Raw genomic sequence first — 18324 nt, forward strand, 5'->3', positions numbered from 1 at the left:
GTTTTTCCGTCAGTAAAGAATTTACGGAAATTCCCGAGTAATCTTGTTATGAATTAAATGACCTGATCAGCATGTTTTAATATTTTGTGACAAAACAATTCCAGCTAATGTTTTTAAAGACAATTGTATTTGTCACAAATTTTGAATATTACAAATATTCCTAAATGGTGGCCAAACGGGATGTTGTGAAAGATATGCAGGCCATTCCAACTTTTAGACATTTTTTTTAAGATTAAAACAAACAAAACAAGAACAGCAAATAAACAACAAAAACAACGACATTTTAATTGTTAACTAGCGTATGTTAATGTGTTCAGTACATTCATTCCTCTGTAAGACTGTTAATCATCTTAAGATTTTCAGGAGAAAAAGTTGTTTTCTGTTGAAATTTTCATAAATTGTCAAGTTCATAAGATATTTTACTAGCTATCTTTGATAAATGTCTTGCTCTGGTGTTGGCATCCCACTCAAAGTTTCCCTGCCTATTAAATTAGTATGGCAGCTTGTACACAGTAAGCTTTAATATAAACATTTCTATTTTTATCAACAAGCTCATTATTGCCAGCACAATGTCTTTCACTGGGTGTTGGCTGGCTCTCTATGATAAATATCTTGCCCAGGTATTGTCATCCTACTCAGAGTTTTCCCTGCCTATTATGTTAATAAATTGTTGGGATCCTACAATTTTATTTACAATCTCTTTATTGTCGGCAGAATGTTTTTTTACTAGGTGTCTGCTGTATCGAATTATTATACATCCTAGTTTAGTTAGATTTTTGATTACAACGTATACAATAATTAACATACACATATAAAATTCATCGACTATAAGGTACTCACCATTTAATTTTTCGGGGGAGGGGAAGCGATTTCTTTGGAGTTGAGATATTTTCTTTTTCTTTTGTCTCAAGATATTTATGTTTTCAACTAATATAATGGCTATATCAGAGCAAGATATTTTAAAAGAAAAAGCGTCAGGTCTCATAACTTTAAATTGTTTGCCCCATATAATGGCAGTATACCGGGGTACGATGTTCAGAAGTACAGCAGTATACCGCAGTACAAATATTTTCGTGATACCGGCTCTACCTCACAGTAACATCTTTTTTGACCACATAGCGACCCTGTTACTTACGTATGTAAGCCTAATTTTACTGTCATTCCCGCTTGCCCAGTTTCAAATTATACAGTCAAATATCGCACAAGTGTATTTCATACGTATATCCAGCATCAAATTACAGAGTATGGATACATCCCGAACGTGCCTTCGAATATGACAGACTTTGCAACGAATATATCCGAGTTTCCCACGTCCAACTTGCAGACGACACCAGATTCTCGGAACACATCGGAAATAATCCGCAACGACGTTTACAGCTCACCAGCAAATGAATTTTGGCTGTAAGTAATATTCTCCACATAACATCTTATTTTGTGTTTTATTTCTTTCAAAGTAATTTCAGACTGGCATTGCTTGACCCTTACCTGAAGTAGTATATATCGTTAACATGCTTGGGAATACAACCAGTCAGATTTGCAATATATGACAAGTATTTTCTGTAACGACACATGTATTTGGTATTTTCCCCCATAAACGATGTTCAGTTTTTATATCTCTGAGCATGTCCAGCCTATACGATCGCAGACTATGGATCTGTATGAGTTGTCAATATTTGTCCAGGACTATTGCTTATATTCAAACATATTTTTCATTCCTTCTGGAATAAATGTTTTCTTAAATTTTGTGTAGTTTCGTTCCAAAAGCATTATAGAGATTACCCGCCTAGCACCTGTTCCTAATCTATAGCAGCCAGTGACGAGTGCTTGAGTAAACAGTGAAGTTATGCTCAATATATTTTAAATCAACATAATCTTGCAATATAACAATACCATTCTTTCAGAAACAATGTCCTTAGGAGGTCGTCGTCTCTAGAGGACTTTGGCACGATTCAGACACATCTTGCGCTATCTCTGCTGGCATGCTGGATCTTAATATGTCTGTGTATGATAAAGGGTGTACATTCGATCGGGAAGGTAAAGATCATTGCCATATTAATTAAATTCTATGTGCACACATCGATTTCTCATCAGAGCTGATGGTGCAGCTGGTTGGAACTTGCTTTGTTTGTGTTTGGCCTACAAATATAGGGGTTTATTAAGCCTACGATAGTATGTGTAAATTATATATATGTTTAAATTTGGCATTAGTTAAATGATAAGCTATAGTTATATACTCGATAAATTGTAGTATGGGGCAATTAAACCCCGGAGTTTTCTCTACCAATAGTCTTTGAGTCCTTCGCCCTACGATATGACTGGCATCACAAGAGAGAATATTATCCATCTGGTTTATTGTATGGCAACGGTTTTCTTTCCGAGTTGTATATAATGAGCTCTCCTTTTCTTCACATGGGCCATATGTTCCCATCATGCGCCTCTTTACGGGCATCTTGTTTTTAATTTTTCATCATCAAGTTAATTGTGGCCAATTAGTTTCGACTATTAAAGTGAAAATACTCATGCCTCGTCAATATGTCGGTTGTAATTTAGACAGTGCTGCGTTGCTGTTTGAACAAGCTATTCTATATAGTTATGTCACAAATGTTGGTCCATTTTGAAGGCACGTCGGAGAATGAGACATTATATGTAGTCAATAATCTTTTTAAATAAAAATTCACACGTCATATAGGGAAGACTTTTGGACACTGTGACCTAACTTGACTGCTTCCTGATAACTTTCCGCAGCTGAAGGAAAACCGTCTTTATTTCATCCACATGAGCTTGTATCGTTGTTTACAATTTGCCTACAAATCATGCATCTAACCGAATAATTCTGCAAGGGAGGACACTTTTCCCTTCCTTTGCTACCTATTTAAGAATCAATGCTGATATTTTAAGCAACAGCTTGCGTAGCGTAATAAAGTTTGTACCGATGTTTATCTCAGACATTTGACTTTGTATATCTACTCTAAGCTTGACTATCTACACTAAATTGGACTATCTACACTAAGTTTGACTTACTATCTTGCCTTTAATGAATGCCAGACCATGTCTTCAAGCTACCGCTTGAAATGTCACGATCTCGAACGCTTGATATGCAAGTGCAACACACTGATTTGAACACTACTATCCCCTTATGGTTCCATAGAAAATCATGTTATTAGTGGGCGTAGTACGTCACTTTCAGTTGACCAATGAGAGGATATGATTCCATTCAGCTCGGCAAACTTGCATATTACACGGGTGCGATCATGACCATGTCGACGCTGTTAAGTCCATGCATGATTTGTATGTAAGGTATAAGCAATGATACGAGCTCCTGCGATTCCATCTTCTGAAGGACACATGACTTCAAAGTGCAGAACATTCTAAAGGCCCAAACTAAATTTATATTAAAATATTGTCTTGCTTGTTTTTTCTGGAATGTATTAATAATGTGTTAGAAGCAGTTTTGCCAGTCTTTATACCTGCCAATTGTGTAAAATTGAATATTCGGACCTCTATAATATATATGATTTCTAGATTTCATTCCTGCTGTCATAATGAAAATTAATTGAGGGTTTTCAATGTTGCTCTATTTCGTATTTTCGCTATTCGATGTATCATTTAATTGTTCATTACAAGATGACACGATAAATACAATTAATTTTCATTGCCCACCATTTTATTTATTCGCTGAATGAAAATCTCTCTCTCTCTCTCTCTCTCTCTGTGTATTCTAGATTTTTCAGTGATTCTTTTTTGCTCTCGCAGGTTCGAATTTTCTTTTATTATTAATACCATCAATTTTTAATGTGCATCTTTCCATCTCTCTCTCTCTCTCTCTCTCTCTCTCCGATACAGACAAGAGGCTGGAGACGGTCTAACATCACTAATCAATTTTGAATTTGGTAACGTCTATGCGTAGATTAACAAAAAAAAAAAAGAGCTTAGTTTATCCATGGAATTCTACAAGGTAGAAGACAGGAAAGTGTCTGACGGGAAAAACTCCATCATACAATACTATCTACATTGGTAAAAAAAACAAAACATTGTTGAAATTTTATTTTTTCTCTTTTCAGGTGGTGTATGTCACTGCCACATTACCCTACATCCTGCTGACAGTCATTTTGATCCGTGCTTTGACGCTTGACGGATCTGAAGACGGGATAGAGCTGTACTTGAAACCTAAGTTTAGTACACTTTTGGAATTCCAGGTAATCTATTCGAGATACGTTTTCATATATGTGTTGATCATAACACTGAAAGTCACTCTGTGGTTCACAAATGGTATTAAAGTTGCTTGTTATCCACAAATATAATAATATGACTGCATTTATAGTAAAGTTAATTGCACTTGCATATGTCGAGTCACTGTATTGATGTAGCCGTCTATATGACTCACTGTACTAATTAAATACCCATAGCAAACCTATGCAAACATCATAATATTAAAAAATTCAATAACTTCAAATTTCTGAGTGCTCATGATCAAACCTATATTTATGAGTATAGATGAAACCTGGATGACTTCTTCTGTGTAGAGAAAAGTGTAAGAGCCGCGGCATTTTTTTTGACGCACATGCGGTTGAAACATATGCTTTCAATTCTGCACCAAAGAGTTAGGTGCTAATTACAGTAATGAGTGTTCTAAACTCAAGACAGTTAAAAGACTGAAATTCCATCAAGAAAACAATGTCTATATTTTTTAAAGTTACAACTAGGATAAGCTAGTAAAATATTCTTTTTGTCCTACAAAATAAAGTTCATTATCATGCAATCCTGGCCACCCAAACCCATATATGCTCTATTGTATGCCAGGCTGGTTCCCATTTTTGCACACAATTAGTACCATGTGTCCTTGAACGCCAAGACTCTTATGTCGTTCGTCCTTATTGTATTGGGTGGATTATTATTTACTTGTGTAATTGTATCATACTATGCTGCGATTTGCTTATTATATGTATTATATACGGTTGTTTTCCCGTTTTATGTTGCGGATTGTTTTTATATGCAATGTGGTTTCGACATTATATGCAATGGTTTCGTTAATATATCAGGTACTTGTGACATTGCATGCGGTGGATCTGCCACCAGATACGGTAACGTCGTTTTTATATGCGGTGGTTTCCTCAATAAATATAGTGCTTTCTCAATTATATTTAGTACATGTCTCTTTATATTCTGTGCTTAACTCCCTTTCATTTATATTCGGTGATTATGCCTTTATATGTGGTACTTCCATCTTCACATTCGGCGGTTACAGCCTCCTGCCCTCCCCTTTTTTCTTTCAGAGCAACCATGTGGTCTATCCGCGTGGATTTGTGAGAAAGCTTGCTAGCAGCTTCCCATGGAACGGTGGTTTTTCAAAGGGTTTTTCACTTGTTCTCCCTTCACCAAATATGTTATGTATAGCCTGTCATGTGTTGAAAATTGGCATTAAATCGACAACATCCCCACCTCCACAATTTCACCGATCTTTTAAATGAGCAAGAGTGTCTTCACAGATTCGAGGTTTGCCCATTTCGGTTCAATTCGACTGATTTCATAATTGTAATGTTCACTTTCAGGTTTGGCTTGACGCTGCCATTCAGGTGTTTTATTCTTTGGGGCCGTGCTGGGGAGGAGTTATAACGATGGCCAGCTATAACAAGTTTCATCAAAGAAACATCAGGCAAGTACCCGATTTCAGACTGCCTTCCATCTTACCCTTCCCTACCCCAAATCCCCGTCGCTAAGTAGTGCAAAGTTTATACGTTATTTGTGGACTGACTTTTTGTTTCAAAAGCTTTTCTTAAGAGAAAAACAGATGAAATTTAGAACAAAAAGGTCCAAAGAACGCATTTGGAGAATTTATATGTGGATCAATTACATTGGAACACATTTTGTGATGTTCTGCACATTTATCGCCTTTATTCGTTGCCTGCGAAAGTTTATTCACATTGCCAATACTTTCCCTTCCATTCTCGCCTCCCCTCCCATCTCTTAGAGGGTGGGAATGGCGTAAATTTTGGGAAATGGAGTGACAATCAATATATGATAAGACTCAGAAGAACCGCTCGTCCTATCATCCACTCATCCTCTCGTCCTTTCATCCTTGTCGGATACAATTGTGCCAAGTGAACTTTACTGCTTACTCATCCCTAGAACAATTAGATAAAGATTCGCACGTTGAAAAAGAACACTGCATTTTCTACTTTTGAGAGGCAGCGAAGTTCAACACCGGTTAATACCTAGCATGCGTCAATTGTCAATAACCTTTGCTTATTGTGCCAATTTCTTTCAGTATAGAACATATTAACGATGGAAGCAGACATTGTTTTTTTCTTGGTGTGTGTGTGTGAGTTTTTAAACATGTACCTGATGCTAGCTTGATACTAAAGTGGGTCAAAACCATAAAAATAGTTTTGTTCAAAGTGAAGACAGAGGTGTGCGTAACACTAGACGAACAAACAATTACAAAATAGAACTTTTAACTTGTCTCAGGTCTAACACCAAAATATGTATGCTAACTCGTGAAAACGGTCAGTTTCCAGTGGCGGATCCAGAAACATGGGGGGGGGGGGTTAAACAAGATCTGATTTGACTGAATACAAGGCATAAAACCAGTGTTGAAGCTCCTGAAATATTACACTTATCCAGGCATACTATTATCAATCAAGTTGTAAAGGAATCTTAATCTCTGAGATGTCCCGGTTGTTTTGCGCTCATTTTGACGGGGAGGTGGGATCTCCAGGCCTTTATGGATCCGCCGCTGTTTTCTCTACAGTAAACAGACACATCTGTTACTGAAATTCTCACTGCAAACGCGAATGCCATTTAGAAATTAAGACCATGTATCTAATTTTTATATAATCTAAGGACCCGTGTATGTGCAAGGTTTTTAATACGCTTGCTTCACTCATAACATAGAATTTTCCAGATTGGGATTTGTCTTAGTATTATACTTACATGTAGTACCGGTGCCATTTTGTAAAAGCATATAGTGTAGTGGAGAAGTGTACCGTGATGAGCAACATGATGTTAGATAATATTGGAGATGATTTTGTTATTACTGATATTGTTGTCATTAGGGAGTATAATTTTCAAAGTTACTTTGGTATAGCAGGTGTAATGATCATGGAGTTTAACCTATCGCTGCTATCACTGCAGATAAATTTTAAGTGTAATTTTATTTGAATCTATTTTATTTCCAGTGCAACCTTCATCGTCATTTTTATGGCTGGATTTACATCCTTATATGGTGGTTTGGTAGTGTTTGCTATGATAGGATTCATGGCAAAAGAGGCCAACCTTCCTCTACTGACTGTGGCAGGAGCACCAGGTCAGTTTTTGTTGATCTTGTGTGTGTGTGTGTGGGGGGGGGGGTTAGAATCTTTTTGCACCTCCCCCTTCTTCGTGAATCTGCAGTAGCTCACGGGTAGAGTTTTGGACTCGCATTCTAGATGTCGCGGGTACGAATCAAACCCGCACCAGAACGGGTCAGCTGTTATTGTACTCCTTCTATTCCTCCTCCTTCTGATCTTTCTTCTCAGAGAACCAAATGATCCACCTCGGCCTGGTGTCAGGATAATGTGATTGGGTGGGAGATGAGCTACATGTCTGCGGCATGATGCTCCAGTGCTAGACATCACAATAAACTGCCACACTGCAGACGTCGTAGTGATATGGCTGAAAAAATTGTTAAATCTACGTTAAAATTTAAACCACACACACACACACACACACACACACACACGCACCTGTATTTCACAAAACCATCAAACGAATGGTAAATGACTGTCTCTTCTGATATGTTCTGTCCAAAAAACTACTCTCAGACCTTCGATGTTATCAGATGCGAGAGAAATATGAATAGCCTATTCAACATAGAAAAGTCCTGAATTTAATGCGATTCATAGCAAAGGCAGATTGGGGAGCAGACCCGAAGGTCTTGCTACCACTTTATACAAAATATAAACTTAATCATAGCTCAGATATGTACGGATCAGCTTCTAAATCGTGTCCGCAGTTGCTTGATCTGATACACAAAATCAGGGACTTGGACTTTATCTGGAAGTATTCACAACCTCCCCTAAAATGCTTTTGTTTTGGCGCAAATTAAACACCACTTTATCTTAGACAAACAAAACTGGCGTTTTAATATTCTACCAAGCTGTCTTCTAATCAATATAATCCCGCATTGCATAGGCCCAAATGCCAACCAGTGCACGCTCATAAACCAAATTCATTCAACCTTATGACAAACTAATTCGTCCTCGCCAAGAAGCATACAAATTCTGTGTTGCAAATATTGTAAAATTCTCTATTTCAAAATCACCACCCTGGATATCCCAAATTCCCATAACAATATTTCATTTTTGCAAATAAAATGTCGTCAACAAATCCTTAAGTTCAACAAAATCAGAGTCTTCTTTATTGGCAATACGTTCAAGTATGTAGACGTTTAAAAAATGGAGAAAATAATTGGAGCTACCAATTCGGTTAAAGTAACAAATCTTACTTTTAATCTGCATCATAGGGCCATTACTGTGCTGACGTGTTATTAAATCTTACTCCTACAAGTACCGTTTAACTTTTTCAGGCCCCGGACTTGTGTTTGTGGTGTATCCAGAAGCCGTCAGTCGTATGCCGCTGCCTCAGCTCTGGGGAGTGCTGTTCTTCTTCATGCTCATCACGGTATTTCTGGATTCTATGGTATGTAGACTGTGTAATAGAAGTCTAACTTACGGTAACCTCATCTCTTCAAGTCCCTTTGATATTTTGCTGATATGGAAATCAAGATCAAATCCAATTGATATTTTCAGCTGAGTTGCCAAATCCGAATTATCTGACACTTTAGGCCCGCTTTAAGGTATGTTTGCATCGACTTTAACTAATATTCTTCTAGTTTCTGAGTCCTTTTAACTGCCTCATTGTCAGAGGCATACAGTTTTCAGCTTTTATGTGTTCAAATACCGTTGGTTTATTCAACAATAGCAGCAATTTCAGCCTTGGTAAATCCCGCCTTTGCGAGTTTTTGCAATAATATTAAAGCTGCATGGAAGTAATAATTTGTATTTTTCAAAAAAGTTGTTTTAAAAATTCAGAAAAGTTAGTTTCAAATGACAAATAACATGTTTTTTTTTGACAATTTGGGGTGAGGGGCGATGTTCAAGTATTTGACATTTGACCTAAGGTATGCCTTACAATCAGTTGAATAGCAAAACACCTGTTGAGTCAAGTTCTTGTCATCTCGTACGAATCTATCGTGTATTATATTTGTAAATGTACATGCTTAGCATTGTTACATGTGATAAGAATACATCTGATACTAAAAATGCTTTCTTACAATCACGAAATGTAGAATCTGTATATCCCTGTCAGAGAATACATAATTATGCTGCAGGAGTACATTTGACAAGTCTCAAAGATACAACTTAAAGCTAGGAAAAAACATATCTTAGGAGCTATCTCTCATGACTGATTATGTTAATTCCTACGGGCTTGCATCCAAATGAATTAGTACAGTACCACATCACAATAGGCAGTAGGGTTGATAATCTTGTTGTTTCTTTCCACTTTAAATATATCCACTTGTTTAAAGAAAACACATTGTAACTTCCTTGATAGAAAATAGTGCAATTTAAATATTCTCTGACAGATCCTACATCCCAATTTCGAAGAAGCAATGTCCTTAGATGGGTACGACAGTAATTTGAAGATTTGTATCATAAGCGTATCCTGCTACATGATTATTGTCGTCATGGTAATTGTTTTAAAGACAATTGATGTTCTTGTTCCAGTTCGGTATGGCAGAGACTGTGGTCGGTGCATTGATAGACAGCTTCCCCCACTTCTTACTCAGATGGAAAATTTATGTCGTTATAGGAGTCAACGTTGTCTTATTTGTATTCGGACTACCTTTCACCACAAATGTAAGTTTTAAGGTATTAATTTAAATTATGTTAGTTTCTCACGAATGAAGCGTTGTATTCAATGCATGTTTGTTTTGTATTTAGTAATTTACGGCACATCAACACTTTAAAAGTAATTACTCCAGTGGGAAGAAAAGTTTCTTGTCAAAGGACACATCCCGATAGCCAATCCGTGTATATGTGATTATTTATAGACAAAACGTCATAATGACTTGTTATTTTAATTATATAATAGAAAGAAAACATTCATTTTACAATGCCGTCATAGAAACCACTAAATGCCATTTAAACATAAGGCAAATACTATCTGCGGTTTCAATGACGATAGTATAAGGTCAAGCCGAACAAAACGAAAACTTCAGAAGAAACGAATTTAGAATTCTTTTCCTACGTCATAACAAGCAAAGGAACAGAAAAGAATTAAACATTATTAAAATATGTTCTGATTCTGTTTAAGGCTTTTTAAAGTTTCATTATGCCTATTTTTGTAATTATGTTTTAATTATTACTGGTTCTTACCTGGAAAAAGCAAAGTCATTCACTTCAAATACGCATAAAAATCACAAAATTGGACAAAATTGTTAATAATGAAACGCTTTTTGTGTTTTTATTTTCCTTATACTATTCGACGACGACGTGAGGATTATGTGATTCTCTTATCTTCTCTCTCTCTCTCTCTCATGTACTGGACTTCCGATTTCAGTCTCACATTCCTACGTCACAGGCAATCGGAATATTTCGGGGTTTTCTATATTAGCTTTCAATCTTGTCTGATTAAAAATAAATTAATCAATCTGTAAAGCAGCTCAGGCAAGAAAACCAGCTGTGAATGATAGCTGCTACGATAATGTCTCTGGAGCTTTATACAGTTTTTATAAAAACTTTCAGCAGTATTAGAGGAAAAGGTTTATTTTAGTCAAATGTGTCTTTCAAAATGGCGGCATCTTATTACCAGTAATTCTACTGTAGCCACTTATGGTAATCTACGTATCTCCCTCAGAAAACGCTCTCGTATCAGGTTTGTATTGCTTTCATTAGACAATCCGGCCGCTGTGCAAGAACAAGGACCGCTCCGGTGGCCTAGTGGTTAGAGCGTCCGCCTCGGATGCGGGAGGTCGTGGGTTCGATCCCCGGCCGTGTCATACCAAAGACTTATAAAAATGGTACTAACAATTGCCTCGCTTGGCGCTCAGCATTAAGAGACTAGTGTTAGGACTGGTCGGTCTGGTGTCAGGATAATGTGACTGGGTGGGACAATTGTTAAAGCTACGTTAAAAAATCCAAATCACACACACACACACACACACACACACACACACACGCAAGAACAAGGTATCTGCTCTTGTCAGTAATCCATTTGTCTGTTCCAGGCTTTTTATATTTGGTTATGTTAACATTCACGTAATGCTGGGTGATTTCAAGAATCTCCCACATTATACATTTTACCGTTTGTAAACACACTTTGTTTATTAAACATTAAACTTCATTAAGTTCAGTTCGCAAAATTGACCACCACCATTTAGGCCTTATGGAATTGCGGACTATACAATATTGACTTACCTTTGAAATTGAAGAGCTCGACAACTTGCAAAAGCTATGCACCTCCGAAACTGAATATTTGACAACCAAAGTGCTCCAATGGGCATGGGCAATTTTAGGGTTTTGAAAAGTACAAGTTAACATTTTAACGACGAATTTTACTTATTTCAAATTTCTATCAAGACTTATTAACTTCATCTTAGCAAGTAATCATAAAAAAGTAAGAAATCAAAGGGGCCAAGCGTTTGAACCATTTTGTTGTTGCTTTATTAAAATACTCAGAAAATAATGGAACACGCAAGTGGTCTCACTGCCAACGAATCAAACAACATCTGCGTGAGGTTTGAGGTCAGTCTTTCCCAATTTCCAAGGACCCCAAGTCAACTTTCATGGCAATTAAGTATTCTTAAATGCACAAATACCACAAACAGATTTACTCTACTCAACAACCACAAATGCAGGAATGTCTAATTTCACACTTGCATGGTTTTCCTTGCTTCACATATGCATGATTCAACAGGGTGCTTTTCTAAGCCACAGACCAGTATTTCATGCCATATACCACGAAACAACACCCAGATACCTAATACTCAGAATTATTCCTCTATGAAAATACTAAACATTAGTACGTCAAAATATCCTGAGAATTCCTTACATTACGAGGGGTTCTTTTACGAATCGGATCCATTCTGCCATTAAGTTTCACGAATACAAAATGCACGCTCATTTGAAAGATAGAATTATGTCACCACTTTGGAAGTTAAGACAATAAATTATAACAATGTTCTTAGACTGATATTATTTTGCATGTGCATGTTGATATTTTAGACTGATTCTACACAAGAGTACGGAGACGAATAGACTGGTTTATTATCTGTACGCATATGCTTTCAGGGCGGTATATACCTTTTCCAACTGTTTGACTGGTACAGTTCTTCCATCGGCTTACTATTCGGATCAACTGTTGAGGTTATCGTTCTCGGATGGATCTATGGTACAAATGTATAACTTATATATATAACTTATATATAAAATAAATCAATCTAATTGTAGTTGAAATTGGAAGTTAGATAAGAACTGATGTCCGTTGTACACTTAATGTTTCAACTTTGCAACAGTGGTTGCTTGTAAGACCTCATGATCTGTTTGAATATTTTAATTTATCTGTTAAATATATGTCGTATAGATTATCCAGTTAATAGTTATTTCTGATAGGCAAACTCCATATCTGTGTGCACCTTTACCTCAACAGACAATAATTTATTGTTACAGAAAGATAATGTTAAGTCAGTTTCATCTAACAACCAGATCAACACGTTGACAATACTGTCATTTTCAGTGGAAATAGCTACCTTTTAAATAATCTATCGACTCTCTTTGAAAATAATGTGAATATATGGATTTAAAAAATTGTATTATTATTATTATTATTATTATTATTATATCCACCCCATAGTACCATTGATATATATGGTATACTTCAGCAGTTTACGCTACGGATTCTACCTGAATTTATGGTCGAATCTAGTAGGACAACAGTGATGAATACTAATAACATCGCTACGTCTATCACAACTGTTGTTTTTTTATAACTGTATTATCTTGTACCATAGGCTTTAACAGACTCAGCAATGACATCAAATTAATGACTGGTAAAGATAGTTCCGTCTTTCTGAGGACCATGATTTGCATCCTAACACCGATTACTGTTACGGTAAGTTTACACACACCCGATCGCCCGCACGCGCACGCTCATGCCCACATGCGAAAACGGTCTTATTCTTGTACATTTAAGAGAATAACTAAACTAAATAGTAACTGAGAGGACCAACTTCTTGAAACAAGAATCTGTTTATTGCAACTGAAAGATCAATAGTTGAACTCAAACTTGCTATTACGCAAGACTAGTTCTTTTTTATCCCCATACGCTAATTTACTGGCCATTCATCTGATAATAATTTATCTTTAATCTGTCAGTGCATATGCCTTAATTTTAATAATCACTAGCCAAACAAAGTTAAAGGATGTTATATCTGGTAATCACCAACACAATGTAAGTCTAAATGTGTTTTGGAAAAAAAAAACAGTATACAGCGCCATAAAGAGATGATTAACTTTTGAAAAAGGATGTGTGGCAGACCTTTTCATAAGGCAATCACAGCTAACGAAACACATCCCTATGTCGTCAAATTGCTGGTATTGCAAATTATGGCAATTAACTTCTTTCAAAGACCCAAATGCCGCCGTTACTTGCAAAATGTCGTATATGGCAAATCTGAATAATAATGTGTTTTGTTTTATTGATTTGCTTTGATATGCTTTTTTAGCAATATTTTTCTTTCCTTTAATTTTTTGTCCATATTTGTGTGAAAAAGTCTGAAATTTCATAATATAATATAAAGCAAATTTTAGGTCAGAGGAAGATTGGCCTACAATTTTGCCCCGGCATTGTAACTATTTTATCATTTTCCTATTATTTTTTTTTTTTGCAGATTTGTTTCATTCTGAGAATGACTTCATATGGAGAGCCGGATTATGGGGACGGATACAAGTACAAACCGTATGCCATTGCCATTGGCAATTTCTTGGCATTCTTTCCCATAATTTCTCTCATAATTTCTATGATAAGGCAATGTTGTGCGACATCTGGATCCTTTAGCATGGTAGGTAAATATATTATCAAATATTTTGTATGTTGTTGCGACTTTTTGGTCTTAAACTATGTAACAGAAAGAAGCGAAACCAACAAAATAACTGTAAATTCAAATGACAGAGTATCTTGAATTGAATCTCACATAATGCAAAATGTTCTATCACAAGTCCGAAGTATTGTATGTTCCAAACGAATTCCAATAACCTTGAATGTATTGATGCACCAGTAGTCTTGAATGTACTGATGTACTTATAGTCTTGATGTATCACAATGATATAATCCAGAATGTCTTTGAATGTGTTCATAATGATTCCAAAGTAGTGTTTTAGTCCAAAAATCAACGAGTACTTTGTAATTCCAATGAAAAATTTAAATAAAAGATTCATCTCAAATTATATATGAACACAACAACAAAAAAACTTATCATACAAAAACCATATATACTAAATTTCACTTGACAAAAGACAACATAATTTCCTGCGGAAAAACTCTGATTTTAGTAAACATTTCAAAAACTTGACAAAAATCAGATAAGCCAAATTTTTATTCTCAATCGCGGACAAAACTGAAGCACACAGGATAAATCAAATATAAATAACAACATATCCGCCTTATTCTTATATTTATCGATTGCTTTAAAAAAAAACAAATACGTTTGTCTGTATAATCTATGACTTTGTTATTTGATTTTGTGTTCAGTAATGTCTGTTTCTTTTGCAGAGACTGAAAAGTTTGCTTGCACCTACACCAAAATGGGGGCCGAATGACCGGAAAACTAGAAAAGAATATATAACCCTATATGACCAGAAAGAGTCATTTTTCAAAAGAGTAAAATCCAATCTAATAGGAACCCAAGACACGCCCTTGATTTGAATCACATACCAATAGCGTGTTCAGTATATCTCTCCCTTCAACCTCTAAGTATTGTTTTAGTTGATATTAGTAAGGTTTGTGACTGTACACTTTTAGTATCGTATTTCATATCCAAATTCGGTATGAGCACAATATTCGTTCGCAAATTCCGGGGAGTTTTCAGTTATCGAAAATGTGACTTTGGATCACATGATTTATGCATTTCCAATTTACACATAATGTTTCACATTTCCATCGAAAAGCAAGCACATCGGTTGTTTCCAGTTACTGCCGCAAAGGCAAAATACGATCCGTTTGCATTAGATTTATTTTGATCATTCAGCCAATCTACAACTACCCACTGATTTGGTTAAATTCCACCGCTGTAAATTCATAGTGCAACAATGCTAATTAAATCACTTTCGTACTCACCCATACTGTATGATTAAGAAGAAATCCGCTTTAAGTTATAGTTTCAAAGAATAACGAAAAGAAACCGTGTTCAGGTGTGGAGTTCACAAAACTTTTAATTCGAAACTAGAAAATGTCCTTTGGATATATCTCAATTAAGGAAGTCTGAACATCCGTGTATCACTAAATTATAATTATGTACAGTACTGTATCGTAATATCATTTAGCATTTTAAATAATACTGATCTATTAATTAGTTAGAAATATATGTGTTTTTTAAATAAGTTTAGATAATATATATTGGCAGTTGCAATTATTGTGTTAATTGTGTTATTATTATTCTGTACCCAGTTGAGACAATAAGGCAACCTTAAACCAGGATTACCAAGCTGCCTTCTTTTCCCTCTAGGAAATTCGGCTATTGTGAATACTGTTCGTGATGTTTTGGTCTAATTTTATGACAAGCAATAAGCAACGTTCCTGTTGGTCAGTTTGAAAAAAAAAAGAAATCTTAGTATAGACAATATAGTATGAGCAGTTTTGTTAGTGATGGTCAGTTGGAGGCGGTGATGTGTGATCTCCCCAACTCCTTATAATGTTGGTTTTCGTTATCCAGGAGATGATGGACTAGAGTGTTATTGCCCGGATTGCGTGCGCGCGCGCCCGCGTGTGATTTGGATTTGTAACGTAGATTTTTAAAAATTTAGTCATATCGCTACGATATCTGCAGTGTGGCAGTTTATTGTAATGTCTAGCACTTGGGCATTATGCCGCAGGCATGTAGCAAAATGTCCCATCCAATCATATTATCCTAACGCCAGGCCGACCAGTCCTAACACTAAGCTTTTAATGCTGGGCGCCTAGCAAGTCAACTGAGTACTATTTTTATAAGTCTTTGGTATGACTCTGCCGGGGGTTCGAACCCGCATCCTCTCGCATTCGAGGCGGACGATCTAACAAGTAGGCCACCGGAGCGGTGGCCGGATCGAGTAAACAATGCAATAAAATATGAAATTATTGGATGGATTGGTAATTAGAGATATATAATAAAATGGAATGACATGAGCCTGCGTGTGTAAAATATAACAAAAATTTTAATAAATTACCGAAATAAATTGAAATCGAACATAACATCTGAATGATTCACTTTTTCTCAGAGTTACACAATTTTGCGAAATTGAAATTGTTGGCATACTAGCATAACATTGTGCTTCAGGTCTTTTCCAAATCACTGCTGGTGATAGGCTGGCATTTCTTTATTTCCTTCTCCCACCCTCTCTAGCCTCTTAATCGAACGCTTGGTTGCAGACTGCGCTCTCTTTTCCACTGTGCAATAAGGGATGGACACATTTGTCTTGCCTTCCCGAGCCCTCTCTCGCTTATCATCAGAGAATTCCTTTTGTACCTTCTCTCAAAACTGATCTAAAAAATCTCCAGATTCACATGTCCTTTTGACAATTTATTTAATGAGAAGAGTACCATCTATTGATCTCAGAGCCCTTTAGAATTTCCCCCGCGGTTGAAAAACTTGGACTGATTAATATCGCGATGGAGATTGCTTTAAAAGCCTGCATTCCTTCTTGGAAAACACACGCACACACATCCACCCACCGCATCTTTTAGCTTATCCAATCAGAATTACTTCTTTACCCGCCAAAAAGTTGTTTCACTTCCATCGAACTTACAATAAACTTTCTCGTCCATTTTTATTAATAATTATTCTGTAAAGTATCATTTTATGACACTTGTTTCAAATGGCCCAGGACTTCCTAAAATTTTCTCTGGTTCGTCTCAACTCGTGGCACTTTACCGCTATCGACCGTGCGTTAACATTGTACTCTTAGCTGGCCAAACCGTTAACCGCGCGAATCCTAATTAAAATTCAACTTATGGCTAAAACGGAACAAATTCTGTCCCTCGCAGTCAAAAGTTTATAGCGAGTCTAACCCATACGTCAAACTTAATGTTGACGTGTCGCGCTGAAAACGTAAAAATGCAGTGTGAAACTATTCTACGGAAACTACTGTACCAAAAGGTGCACTATTACAGTAATAAACTTCCGTCAGTCCAATATATGCTTTCTAAAATATTTTGGTAATAGGATTTTTTTATATATATTTGGAGACATGTATAGCAGTGAGATTAGTTCTTTTATTTTCTGCATTTCTTATTTGTCAATGCTTATGTTTTCTTTGTAACATGTACATTTTTCTCATCTTAGAACTGGTTGTCAAACATTCTTTCCTTAAAATGTTGTCAGCCTCAACTATCTACAATATCTCGGCGGTAGATTTCGTGAAAAGCCCATAAAGTGCACATCTCTACTGACGGTACTCCCCCATTATCTGCAGCGGCAATAGCGGCCATTCTCACACAATATGGCCGGATTTCATAAAATTGCAAATGTGTCTGGCATTTTTGAATAATTTGAAATGTATAGCAATAAATCATTCCCGATGTTTTATAGTGGACTAACAATGAATAATTTTTAAGATGTACAAGTAGTTCCGGACTGGGTGTGCAATGTGGAAGTTTTAGGTGTGATACGGATTCACAGATTGAACATCCGTATCGAATGCCAGATCAACCACGTAACATTAAAAGTAAAAGCACAACAGTGACAAGATACCAAGTTGTCTTTGTATTGCGAAATACTTTCTAGCTATAAACTTTTCATCAATTACTAAACTTGATCTGAGTGTTATTTTGTTTAATAGCTGATGGAAACAGTATTCTTATATTCGCGTGAGCAAAACAAATATATCGCTCCGGTGGCCTAGTGGTTAGAGCGTCCGCCTCGGATGCGGGAGGTCGTGGGTTCGATCCCCGGCCGAGTTATACCCAAGACTTACAAAAATGGTACTAACAAATGGTAAAAACTTGGCGCTCAGCATTAGGAGGTTAGTGCTAGGACTGGTCGGCCTGGTGTCAGGATAATGTGACTGGGTGGGGCATCATGCTACATGCCTGCGG

The 18324-nt window shown here is 36.4% G+C and overlaps 1 protein-coding gene across 3 annotated transcripts in view; it reads left to right on the forward strand.

Annotated features, from left to right (window-relative positions):
* The window catches only part of LOC149802655 (sodium- and chloride-dependent glycine transporter 1-like), a 56831-nt gene extending 40918 nt beyond the window's left edge, over positions 1–15913 (forward strand). For 2 of the 3 annotated variants that reach the window (XM_089952018.1, XM_089952015.1), the window contains 11 exons: positions 1242–1401; positions 1902–2034; positions 4062–4196; positions 5550–5653; positions 7176–7303; positions 8564–8676; positions 9765–9896; positions 12330–12429; positions 13049–13149; positions 13928–14098; positions 14809–15913. In XM_089952018.1, coding sequence (XP_089808144.1) covers positions 1242–1401; positions 1902–2034; positions 4062–4196; positions 5550–5653; positions 7176–7303; positions 8564–8676; positions 9765–9896; positions 12330–12429; positions 13049–13149; positions 13928–14098; positions 14809–14961 — 1430 coding nt within the window. In that variant the 3' untranslated portion in view covers positions 14962–15913. Of the gene's footprint in view, positions 1–1241; positions 1402–1901; positions 2035–4061; positions 4197–5549; positions 5654–7175; positions 7304–8563; positions 8677–9764; positions 9897–12329; positions 12430–13048; positions 13150–13927; positions 14103–14808 lie in introns of all 3 variants that reach the window. The other variant, XM_089952017.1, reaches the window with a different exon arrangement.
* The last annotated feature ends 2411 nt before the right edge of the window (positions 15914–18324 follow it).

Source organism: Sinohyriopsis cumingii, chromosome 3, assembly GCF_028554795.1.
Source record: "Sinohyriopsis cumingii isolate HCF-2022 chromosome 3, ASM2855479v2, whole genome shotgun sequence".
Classification (NCBI taxonomy): Eukaryota; Metazoa; Mollusca; class Bivalvia; order Unionida; family Unionidae; genus Sinohyriopsis; species Sinohyriopsis cumingii.